This window comes from Onychostruthus taczanowskii, unplaced genomic scaffold (genome assembly GCF_017590055.1).
Source record: "Onychostruthus taczanowskii isolate IOZ18803 unplaced genomic scaffold, ASM1759005v1 scaffold19, whole genome shotgun sequence".
Classification (NCBI taxonomy): Eukaryota; Metazoa; Chordata; class Aves; order Passeriformes; family Passeridae; genus Onychostruthus; species Onychostruthus taczanowskii.
In genome coordinates, this window is record NW_024499128.1 from 13,406,316 (window position 1) to 13,417,406 (window position 11,091).

The window sequence follows — 11,091 nt, forward strand, 5'->3', positions numbered from 1 at the left end:
GGAGGGCGGCGGGGCCCGGCACACCCGCCGTGACCGCCCGTTCTCCCCGCAGGCCTCCGGCAACAAGGTGAGCCGGCAGTCCGTGCTGTGCGGCAGCCAGAACATCGTCCTCAACGGCAAGGTGAGCAGCACCGCCCTGTTCTGTGCCTCAGCCTGGCTCTGTAGTGCTCACTGGCACGACCAGGAGCGCAGCTGGCGGCTCCAACCTGCTGCACTTTTGCTTTGTTGTCACTTCTCTTTCGACTGAAAGAATCGTCCCTAAAGTAAGGGAATCTTGCTGGAGTGGCCAGGCCTCGGCGTGAGTTAGTGTACTAAGTGGCAGGGCAGGCGGCAGAGGGAGCGGGTTTACCTGTGTGTCCCTCTGCAGACCATCGTCATGAACGACTGCATCATCCGCGGGGACCTGGCCAACGTGCGGGTGGGACGGCACTGCGTGGTGAAGAGCCGCAGCGTCATCAGGCCGCCCTTCAAGAAGTTCAGCAAAGGGTAGGAGGCCCCTTCCTTCAGGGACACACCTGGAAAATCTGTCAGCTTGACCGAGTCTTGTGTTCAGAGAACGCTGTTCCTTTTGCAGCAGCTTGCAGAGATACGTCTCTCAAACCTGCTTTTTCCTCAGATGCTGAGCTGTGCCTTGAGGGTTGGTGTTCCAACCCTCTGTTGGATGGAAAGGGATAGATTAGAATAGCAAAGTGAAGAGCATGTTTCAGTTTCTGTGCGTTTATTCACAGAATCTTCCTTCTCATTTGGGCCATCCTTTAAAGAGGAGGAACCCAAAAACTGTTGTGTCTCCCTTAGCACCAGATCCACCTCTGTTAATCCATCTGGGGACAGGAGACTCCACAGGGTGGTTCTGGGTCTGGTGGTGTCAGTTTGTTTGTTGGACACATACAGATGCTCTCCTGTTGCAGGGTGGCTTTCTTCCCTCTGCACATTGGTGACCATGTCTTCATAGAAGAGGACTGTGTTGTCAACGCGGCCCAGATCGGCTCCTATGTGCACATAGGCAAGAACTGTGTCATTGTGAGTGCCATTTCTGTATTCTCTCTGGACTCCTGGGTGCTTGTGAACTCCTTGTGACAGCAGCTGAGAGGTGTCTGCACCAGCTGGCTGGAGCAGGCTCACTGTCTCTGTGCTGTTCCTTCCTGCTCCTCGTCCTTCTCTGCAGGAAGCTGAGCTTTCAGGTTGACTTTTCTGAGGACAGCGTGTTCAGCTGCTGCTGGCTGCAAAATCCATCCCAAGTGCTGTCCCTGTAGCTAATGGGATTGCCTGGCCACAGAGTACAAGTGGAATTGTGTTTCTGTGTAAATAAGACCAAATAGTCAAGGCTACTCTGTGCTGAGGTGGAGAAGGCCTTGCTGGTACTGCTTGACTCAGGTTTTTTGTGCCAGTTTGAGCATTAACATGTTAATGTCGAGTTGTACCTGTGCTAGCTGAAAGCAGGCAGACATTTTTCCTCAAAAAGAATAGTTAATTCTGTTGGGAGGAGCATTCAGTCAGGGTAATGATTTATTCCTGTGATCTCTTATAAAGGATATGTTTTGAGCAATTAATCTTGAAATTTAGGTAACATATCAGTAATAATAAGAAAAGCTCATGTTTATAGTGTCGTGAGTATAAACTTGTCCTGTTCTCTGTTTTAGGGACGTAGATGTGTTTTGAAAGACTGCTGCAAAATCTTAGACAACACAGTACTCCCTCCTGAAACCGTAGTTCCACCTTTCACTGTCTTCTCGGGCTGCCCAGGTATGCTTCCTCTACCTTCCCTTGCACAAAACTGCAGATAACATATTCTTTTTTTAAATGGGATTTCTATAACAAAGGTGCCCATTAGCATTTAGTGCCTAAAAATAAAGGTGTTGGTTACTTGCTGCACTGAAAAGTAACAGTTTAACTTGTGAAACTGCCTGTTCTGGTGCATGGTGCTCAGGTGGTGCAGGATGACTGATGCCATGCTGCTGTTCTTCTTCCAGGACTCTTCTCTGGGGAGCTCCCGGAATGCACCCAGGAACTCATGATTGACGTTACCAAGAGCTATTACCAGAAGTTCTTGCCACTCACTCAGGTCTAGTAGCCCATTTGCCGTGTCTCAGGCACACAGGAGCGCTCTGGGGGTGGGCAGGGGGCTGCTGTCCAGTGAGGCCAGAGCCCTGAGCACCTCTGTGCGTGTGCCTCAGCTGGCCTGGCCCAGCAGTCCCTGCTGAAAGCTGCTGTGTCCTGTTCAGACTCTGTGTGCTCGTCCCGTGTACTCCATTCCACGTTGTCTGAGTTGTGCCACTGAATGTTCTGGAGCTGGGAAGGCTGAACGCCTGCTTGGGGCAGCAGCTGGGGAGCGAGGCGGGGCTGACACGTGCTCTGCAGCCTCAGCCTGTCTGCTCAGTTCTGTCCTATCCCAAAGCTAGGCTTAGGTTTGCTAGGCGCAGTCTCCATCCCAGCAGGGCTGTCCTGGCTGTGCTCTGGGCACTTAGCAGGGTTCATTAGACCCAGCCTTTCCTTTGGCACAATACTTGCTGCCCATGGGCCTGCATGTGAGGTGCCTGGCCTCTTCCTTTTCTCCCTGGGATTCTCTCCAGGGATACATCATCCTGCTGTTGGCTTTAGGAGTTTTGGCTGACACTGACACTGTCTTTCTGTGCCTGAGAGGATGTTCCTTAGCTTTTACCTCCTGAAGCAGACTGAACTCAGTCCTGTGCTCTCACCCCTCAGGGCTAGTGTTCTTGGGGTCAGTGCCACTTCCTGAACATCACAGACCTTAAAGAGCCAAAGGCCTTTGAAAAGAGGATTGCTGTGTCGCTCACAGAATTCAGTGCAGCAGAAAGTGGGTAATTAAAAGTGAGATCTGCTGCAAATGTTCCCATCTATTACCCAGTGTCTGCGTTTGCAGAAAGCTCTTCTGTGCTTTTCTGCATTATGAAACTTAAGAATGACACTCAGACTTCTTAGAAAGAGTGAAGATTTCATTTTGGACATGTAGTAGAGCATGAATAGTTCTTGCTGAGAGCAGCTCTGAAAGTTGGAGGCATCTGATGCGTGTGTACCTGAGTACAGACAAGTGGCTGCACACCAGTCTGCCTGCTCTGGTTGTGCTCTGTTAAAGCTTAGCATAGTCCAGCTCTAGGGTTTAAACTGGGGCTCCTGTGTGTTTAGTGTAGCAGCTGGGGCCTGGACACGTGTTAGGTGTGTGGCTGTGGATGAGCAGCCCCGGAGCCTCAGCTGATCTGTAGCAAATGCTGATTCACCTTAGTAGCAAATAGCCCTGTGAGTACTAACATGTGTAGTAGCTGCTGTACATCCCATGTAAAACCACTGACTGGTTTGTATTTTTACTGTACATAAATTAAAGCCTCTTCAGTTGTTCAAGTGACTCGTGACTCTTCAAATCAAACTAGACTGAGGTTCCTGTTGTGCTTGGGCATGAGCCACGGTCCCTTGCTGTGTGACTGCTACAGGCTGTTCTGGCTGTCCTGTGCATTACAACATGTAGTGCAGCGTGAAACAGCTGCTTGCTCCCTCTGACTGGCCCGAGAGGCCTCCTCTGTCACAGACAGGTTTGGGGCTTCTTGTGAGATTTCCTGCAAGTCAGGAGTTCAGAGCACTGCTCTGCTCCAGGGTGTCTCTGGCAGTGTCTGCCAGGAGTGGGGTGTCTGTGCTGTGTTGCTGTGTTGTCACCTCAAAGTTTCGACACCACATCATGTGTTTCACTGGGATCGCTTGATCAGCAGCCACAGCAGCAGGGAGAGGAGTGGGAGAAGGGATATGAGTTTGGGAGTGGGATGGCAGAGGAGTGGGAGAAGGGACATGAGTTTGGGAGTGGGATGGCAGCTGCAAAAGTCTGAGTGATGAGTTTCCACCGCTACCTGAGGGCAGAGCTGTAGTGCATGAGGGGATGTGACACTGCAATAACATTTTTCTTGGCCTGCTCTTCCTTCTAGCTGTCTGAGCTGACTCTTCTGCCTTAATTAAAACCTCTTTTGTTGTCTTTGTTAAGGTGGCCTCTGGCAGGGCCTAAAACCAAGCCACCACTGAGGATCCCTAACACCCAGCATTGTTAACATTCCTTACACTGGCCACTTTCTCCTCCTGCCTCTGAAGCGTCCCCCTGACCTGGGCTCAGCTCTCCGCCTCTGCCAGTTCTGGGAAGATGGAGTGTCAGTGTCCCAGCTCTGCAGGCTGCCTTCCATCCAGCATGGTGCAGTAACACGACACAGGAGGCTGTGTCTGTAGCCCGAGGAGCTGCAGGAGTGGGGAAGCATATCCTGCAGGGAGGGGAATGTCTTCTGTCAGGAATCTGTACAAACACTGAGCACTTCTAACCCCAAGTTGCTGTGTGGCTTCATTGATCCCTGTGTGCTTTGCTCGGCGTTGCTGACCGGGACGGGCAGGCTGTGCTGCTGGATTTGAGGAGGTTCAGGGTCCCTGGGAGCACACCCTCCCTGCCTGAGCTGCTGGTGGCTCGGTGTGAGGAGTGAGGGGCCTGCCAGGGCTGTGTGGGGAGGTCTCTCAGGCACCAGGCCAGTGGGGAATGCCCCGGGATGATCCAGCTCTGTGGTGGGAATGGCACTTGAGCTGTGGCTCTGGTGACCTGCAGGGCTCCTGGCCCTGTCCATGCACTGGGCTCTCCAGGACACCCTGGCACGGATGGCCCGTGCCTGTGGGTGAGGCTCGGCCAGAGGCATCGGCTCAACGCACCTGGCAAAAGCACGGTGTACGCCGGCCACTAACATCTGTGCTTTGCTAGCCAGCGCTGAAAGAAACAGCTTCTGCTGATGGGGAAAGGAGGCAAAGCGTGTTAGTTCCCTCAGCCCGTGGCGCCGAGCGTGCCAGGGAGCAGAGCAGGCGCCTGGGCTGAGGCGCTGCTGTGTGCTCGTGGGTCACTTGTCACTGGTGGTGGAGTTCAGGCCTTCTCCTGGCAAGGGGGGCCAGGAGCCAGCGCCAGGAGTGCTGGAGACCCTGGCGTGGGGGGCCCTGCGCTGAGGGGCACAGGGGCACTGAGGTCAGGGACAGCCCCTCGGAGCTGCCACACTGTCACCGGGCGGGCAGCAGCGTGGGGGTGTCTGTGTTATAAAAACCGGCCCAAGGCCGGTTCCTGCGTACCGCTGGGAACCGGCAGGACACGGAAGGCCCGGGAGCGGGCGGTGCCGCCGCAGTGCCTGTCCCGGGAAGATAGATCCACGCCGGCTGCAAATCCCAGGGGAATGTCCTTGGCGGAGCGCCTCGTGCCCGCGCTCGGGGGTCCGGCGGGGCCGCGCTCGGGCAGCGGGAGCGCGCCTCGCGTTCGTGTGGGGGGGCCGGCGGGAGCGCGCGCGGCTGCAGCCAACGGCCGCCGGCGCACGCGCACACCGCGGGCGCCGTGGGGGCGTGTCCGAGCGCGCCTGGCTCCGCCCCCGCGGGTGCGTGCCTCTCCCGGCTCCCATGGTGCCCCGCGCGCCGCGTGGATTTTAAATCGTGCGGCCAATGGGGAGCGGCCGCGCGCGGTAACGGCCCCGGCGCCGCCTTTGAACCGCGGCCGGACCGAGCGAGGGAGCGAGCGGCCGAGCGCAGCCCGGGCCGCCGCTGCACCGGCACCGCCGCCCGCCGCTACACGGACTCGGTACCCCCAGCTCCACCGGTACCGAGACCCCCCCGCTGCACCGGCACCGCCACCCGCCGGTACAGGGACTCGGCACCCCCAGCTCCATCGGTACCGAGACCCCCAGCTACACCGGTGCAGGGACCGGCACCCACTGCTGCACCGGGAGCCGCCGCTCGCCCGGCAGCCGCTGTTTGGGTGCAGGGAGCCGGGGCCCGGCGGTGCCCGAGCGCGGACACAGCATGAGCGCGCCGGGCGGGAAGGCGGCGCGGCCGGCGGCGCTGGCGGAGCCGGCCCGGGCGGCGGCGGCGGCAGCGGCGGGCAAGGAGGTGCCGAAGGTGCTCGTGGACCCGCGCACCCGGCGCAGCTTCGTGCGCGGGCGGTTCCTGGGCAAGGGCGGCTTCGCGCGGTGCTACGAGCTGGCCGAGGCCGAGAGCCGCGAGGTGTTCGCGGGCAAGGTGGTGCCCAAGTCGCTGCTGGTGAAGCCGCACCAGAAGGAGAAGATGTCCATGGAGATCGCCATCCACCGCAGCCTCTCCCACCGCCACGTCGTCGGCTTCCAGGGCTTCTTCGAGGACGACGACTTTGTCTACGTCGTGCTGGAGCTGTGCCGCCGCAGGGTGAGGGGCCGGGGGGCGGGTGTCGGTGTCCCCGGGTACGGACTGTCCCCTTGCCCGCGTCCTGCCCCGCTGAGCTCGTCCTTGTCCCGCAACCCCCGCCCCGGTACTGACCGAGCGTCCCCCACAGTCGCTGCTGGAGCTGCACAAGCGGCGGAAGGCGCTGAGCGAGCCCGAGGTGCGGTACTACCTGCGGCAGACCATCCTGGGCTGCCAGTACCTGCACAGCCACCGCGTCATCCACCGCGACCTCAAGCTGGGCAACCTCTTCCTCAGCGACGACATGGAGGTGAAGATCGGTAAGTGGCAGGGACCCCAGCCCAGGGACCAGCCGGCCGGGGCATCTTGGTCACATCCCGTCTCCCTGTCCCTCCAGGTGACTTTGGCCTGGCCACCAAGGTAGAGTACGATGGGGAGCGCAAGAAGACCCTGTGTGGGACACCCAACTACATCGCCCCAGAGGTGCTGGGCAAGAAGGGGCACAGCTTCGAGGTGGACATCTGGTCCATAGGCTGCATCATGTGAGTCAAACTGCCTTTCAGAGGCCGTGGGCATGGGGAATATCCCTGTGGTTCTGGTCTCCTTGGCCCCTCTGAGCTTCAGTGTGATCCAGAGCTCCAGGTCACTGTCCCCACAGTGCTGAGTCCTGCTGCCAGGCAGCTCCCGACCTTCCCCAACTGAAACTTTCCCTGCATGGGCTAGATTCCAGCTTCTCTTTCTAGGGAAAGGATCCAGGCACAATACACATAGCTGTCAGTGTGTCCAATGCTAAGTGTGTTCCCTCTGCCAGGAAAGCCCCTGGGTGTGCTTAGGACATGGTCATTCCTATGTACAATCTGAGTCTCTTTTGCCAAACTGACACCCTTTTGTCTGGGAATGCCCAGGTACACTCTTCTGGTGGGGAAACCGCCGTTTGAGACTTCTTGTCTAAAGGATACGTACATCCGGATCAAGAAGAATGAGTACACCATTCCCAAGGTATGCTGCTTCCTGTGGAGCTTGTTTGGCTCACAGTGAGCTTGGTGAGCCTCCTGCTGCAGCCTCTGTGTCTGGCACTCCGTGGGCTCTCCCATAGCAGGGCAGGGGCTCTCAGTGCTGGGGGGCTGGTTCAGGCTGGGGTGGTGTGAGCCTTGTGAGGAGCCAGCAGCTCCCTGCCCCCCAGTCCAGCAAAAATCTGAGCTGGGCTGTTGGTGTGTGGGGGTGAATGGATGTGGGCAAGTCCCTGAGGCCTGGGCCACGTCCCCAGCTCATCCCACTGCTGATGAGTTGGTGCTGCTCAAGTCATTTGACCTCAGGCTTTGGGTGCTGTTAGGAGCCGGTTCTCTGGGCTACCCAATTCTGCTTCCCCAGCCTTGTGTCCTACTTGCCTGATGCAGCACTGGGGCTCTGCTCCAGGTGGAGCTTCCCTGGGCTGCAAACCCTCTTCATTTGTCACCAGCACACGTTGTCCCCTGACCGTCTCTAAACTCTGCCTGTCCCTCAGCACATCAACCCTGTGGCCGCAAACCTCATCCAGAAGATGCTGAGGTCGGACCCCGCCACGCGCCCGACCATCGACGAGCTGCTGAAGGACGAGTTCTTCACCTCGGGCTACCTCCCCACCCGCCTGCCCACCAGCTGCCTCACCATCGCGCCCCGCTTCTCCCTGGCTCCCAGCAGCATGGAGCTCGGCGGGCGCAAGCCGCTGACCGCGCTCAATAAAGGTACCACCCGTGGGTGCCCAGGTGGGGCCGGGCAGGGCCGAGCCCACCAGGGGCTGCAGGGCCAGGCAGAGCCCACCCGGGCTGCAGCAGCATCCACAACCTTCAGTGTGCCTCCCTCTCATCTTCTCCTGATCCTTATGGAGGCTCAGAGCATTTGGGGGTGAGGGGGCTCTCCCTGCTCTGCCCGGGTGAAGCGCTGCGTTTGCTTCAGCTCTGTAAGGGGCTCAAGCTGACACCTGGTAGTTCCACCAGAACGTGAGGAAGACCTTCTCTCCTGTGCAGTGCCCAAGCACTGAACAGATTGCCTAGAGAGGGTGTGTGGTGTCTCCCTCACTGGAGATATTCCAGAATCCTCTGGACACATCCTGTGCCCTGTGCTCTGGAATTACCCTGCTCCCGTCCAACATGAGCCGTTCTGTGTGTCAGGTGTTGCCTGTACCTGGGGTAGGGTGTAAGTCTGGTGCCTTTGGAAACCTCGCCCTGGCAACGCCTCACACTGTTCTCTGTCTGGCCCAGGACTGGACAGCCCTGCCCAGGAGCCCTTGCCGGACAAGGATGAAGCGGCAGGGCTGCGGGAGATGGGAGATGCTGTCAGTTGCCACCTGGCTGACATGTTGCAGCAGCTGACTGCAGTCAATGCAGCCAAGCCCTCCGAGAGAGTAGCAGTGAGGCAAGGTGAGCCTGGGGCAGCCCACGGGCTCGTGGGGTGCACAGCCTCTGGGAAATGTCTCCTAACAAGCTGCTTTCTTCCTGCAGAAGAAGCTGAGGACCCAGCCTGCATTCCCATCTTCTGGGTTAGCAAATGGGTGGACTACTCGGATAAATACGGACTCGGTAAATGCTATGGGTGGCAATGCTTCAGGCTTTCCTGGTGCCTGAGGGGGCTGGGAGAAGCCTGGGTTGGGGCATTTCCTAGGCCTGGGTTTTTAATCACCATATTCCAGTGTGTGTGTCCAAGACCACTGCCAGGAATCTTACCAAATACCCCCGGAATCCAGAGCAGTGGTCACTCGCCATCACCCTGGCCACTTTAACGTGGACAATAGTATCTGTGCATGAGGTGACCCAGCTCTCCCCAGCCTGCACAGGGATCCACGGTGGCAGCAGAGGCTGTTTTTGAAGCAGCTGATGCAATAAAGGAGATGACAAATCCAGAGGTGGAAAAGTGCCAGCAGACCTTCCCAAAGAGGAGACCTGGCAGGGCCTTGTGGGGGGGCTGTTAGGGAGTCCCTGGGTGATAAACCATCTGCCTTGGTACTTGGCAGTCCCCTGAGATTGGAGGTCTCATGGGGTCCCTTCTGGGCAGGTTACCAGCTCTGTGACAACAGTGTTGGGGTTCTCTTCAATGACTCCACTCGGCTCATCATGTACAACGATGGGGACAACCTGCAGTACATTGAGCAGAACAACACCGAGTCCTACTTCACTGTGAGGTCCTACCCCTCTGCCCTCAACAAGAAGGTCAGTCCTGGGGACAGGAGCCCTGGCTGGGGGGTGGTGAAACTCCTGCCACCCTTAGGCTTTGATGGCTGGATGGGTTCCAGGGAGAAACATTTATTGGAGGCCACTGGCACTTTGCAGGCTTCCTCCAGCTGGTGACACGGGGGCCCAAGGACAGACACTAGCAGCTCTAACTGCTATCTGAGGCTCATTTATGAGCAGTTGCATGAAATTTTAAGTGCTCACATGATTTGCACGTACCTAAGTGTTCAGCAAAGCGAGTCTGATGTGTCATGGTCAGAGTTAACTTTGAGGATTTCCACAAGTTTTTGCTGTGACACCTCAAGCTCTGAAAGATGTAAGGAGGGTCTGGGACTGTGATGGCAGTCCCTGTGCTCTGCCTCCCGTGCCTGGGGTCACCCTCAGCTCCTCAGAGCCCATCCCTTGTGCAGATAACACTACTGAAGTACTTCCGGAATTACATGAGCGAGCACTTGCTGAAGGCGGGGGCGAACATCACACCACGGGAAGGGGACGAGCTGGCCCGACTGCCCTACCTGTGCACCTGGTTCCGGACCCGCAGTGCCATCATCCTGCACCTCAGCAACGGCACTGTGCAGATCAACTTCTTCCAGGTGAGGCTCTTTGCAGGGCAGTGGCTCCGGCTGCACGTGGTGCTGCTTGGACAGTGGCAGGAGGGGATGAGCTGAGCCAAGGCTTTGCCCAGGGAGCTGTCTGTGCTGGTACCTAAAGCCCCCAGACTCTCCTCACTCACGAGGGGCTATGCTCTGGAGCAGCACGCTGGCTGATGCAGCCAGCTGTTGCCCTTTGCTGCGCTCTGAAGGAATTCTACAGAGGGACCTTGTCACACGCTCCGGGTGCTGCCGAGACGGCTCATCCGGAGGAAACGCTGCCCCAAGGAGCACAGTGCTCAGTGAGCGTGTGTTCTCTTCCCCGCAGGACCACACCAAGGTCATCCTGTGCCCTCTCATGGCTGCTGTCACATACATAGATGAGAAACGGGACTTCCGCACGTACAAGCTGAGCCTGATCGAGGAGCACGGCTGCTGCCGGGAGCTGGCCAGCCGCCTGCGCTACGCCCGCACCATGGTGGAGAAGCTCCTCAGCTCCAAGTCTGGCTCGGGCCGGGCGAAATCTTCCTCTTAGGCCTTGTTCTTGCTGGACTCAACATCTGTGCCAAACTGTGCAGCTGTGGAGGGAGAGGTCTGGCAGCTTCCCTCCCGTGGCCCAGCCGGGTTCCCATTCCTGGGTATGGGCTCGTTGCCACAAGGAAGCCCCTGCTGCTGTGGGAATGGTGTTGTTTACTGACTGGTGCCCAAAGGTTTCTTGCTTCCTGCTCCTAACAAAGTGTATTTTTTAATTCCCTACCTAGTCTGATTTTCTAATTTCCCAAAGCCAAAAGCCCAGCTCCAAACCAGTCCTCTCATTTGAGGTGCCTGGGCCTGCTCTTGAGAGAGCAGAGCTGGCACGTGAGGTGTCTGTACATGGCTGCGCCCGTGCTCTGGGCTTCATTTCCTCTGGTAGAAGGTCAGGTAAGGTATTGAACAAACCCAGGGTGAGATTTGAGCAATTGGCCTTTTAATACTGAAACTCCACGAAACCTCAACTTTTGTATATTGCATAACTTGAATAAAGATTGTTTGACACAGCACCCAGGCTGTTTCACTTCCCTTTGCCTTACTGAGAGGGGGGCAGCAGCTCTCTGGCTTCCCCTCTGAATGAGGCATCCTCTTACCCTTACTGC

The 11,091-nt window shown here is 57.6% G+C and overlaps 2 protein-coding genes across 4 annotated transcripts; both read left to right on the forward strand.

Moving 5' to 3' along the window:
• Positions 1–31: 31 nt before the first annotated feature.
• On the forward strand, positions 32–4,316 carry DCTN5 (dynactin subunit 5). 3 transcript variants are annotated; one of them, XM_041402050.1, is made up of 6 exons: positions 67–121; positions 251–486; positions 909–1,020; positions 1,641–1,743; positions 1,971–2,062; positions 3,986–4,316. In XM_041402050.1, exons 2-6 carry the CDS (start codon positions 377–379, stop codon positions 4,004–4,006), a joined length of 438 nt encoding a protein of 145 aa, XP_041257984.1. In that variant the 5' UTR covers positions 67–121; positions 251–376; the 3' UTR covers positions 4,007–4,316. The 3 variants fall into 3 exon arrangements, with proteins under 3 accessions (XP_041257985.1, XP_041257984.1, XP_041257983.1); XM_041402051.1 differs by lacking the exon at positions 3,986–4,316 and having other exon boundaries at positions 32–121; positions 368–486; positions 1,971–3,354; XM_041402049.1 differs by lacking the exon at positions 67–121 and having other exon boundaries at positions 131–486.
• Positions 4,317–5,785: 1,469 nt separating this feature from the next.
• On the forward strand, positions 5,786–10,976 carry PLK1 (polo like kinase 1). The gene is made up of 10 exons (XM_041402048.1): positions 5,786–6,186; positions 6,314–6,482; positions 6,560–6,704; positions 7,068–7,161; positions 7,667–7,886; positions 8,403–8,561; positions 8,643–8,720; positions 9,193–9,347; positions 9,779–9,961; positions 10,287–10,976. Exons 1-10 carry the CDS (start codon positions 5,809–5,811, stop codon positions 10,491–10,493), a joined length of 1,788 nt encoding a protein of 595 aa, XP_041257982.1. The 5' UTR covers positions 5,786–5,808; the 3' UTR covers positions 10,494–10,976.
• The last annotated feature ends 115 nt before the right edge of the window (positions 10,977–11,091 follow it).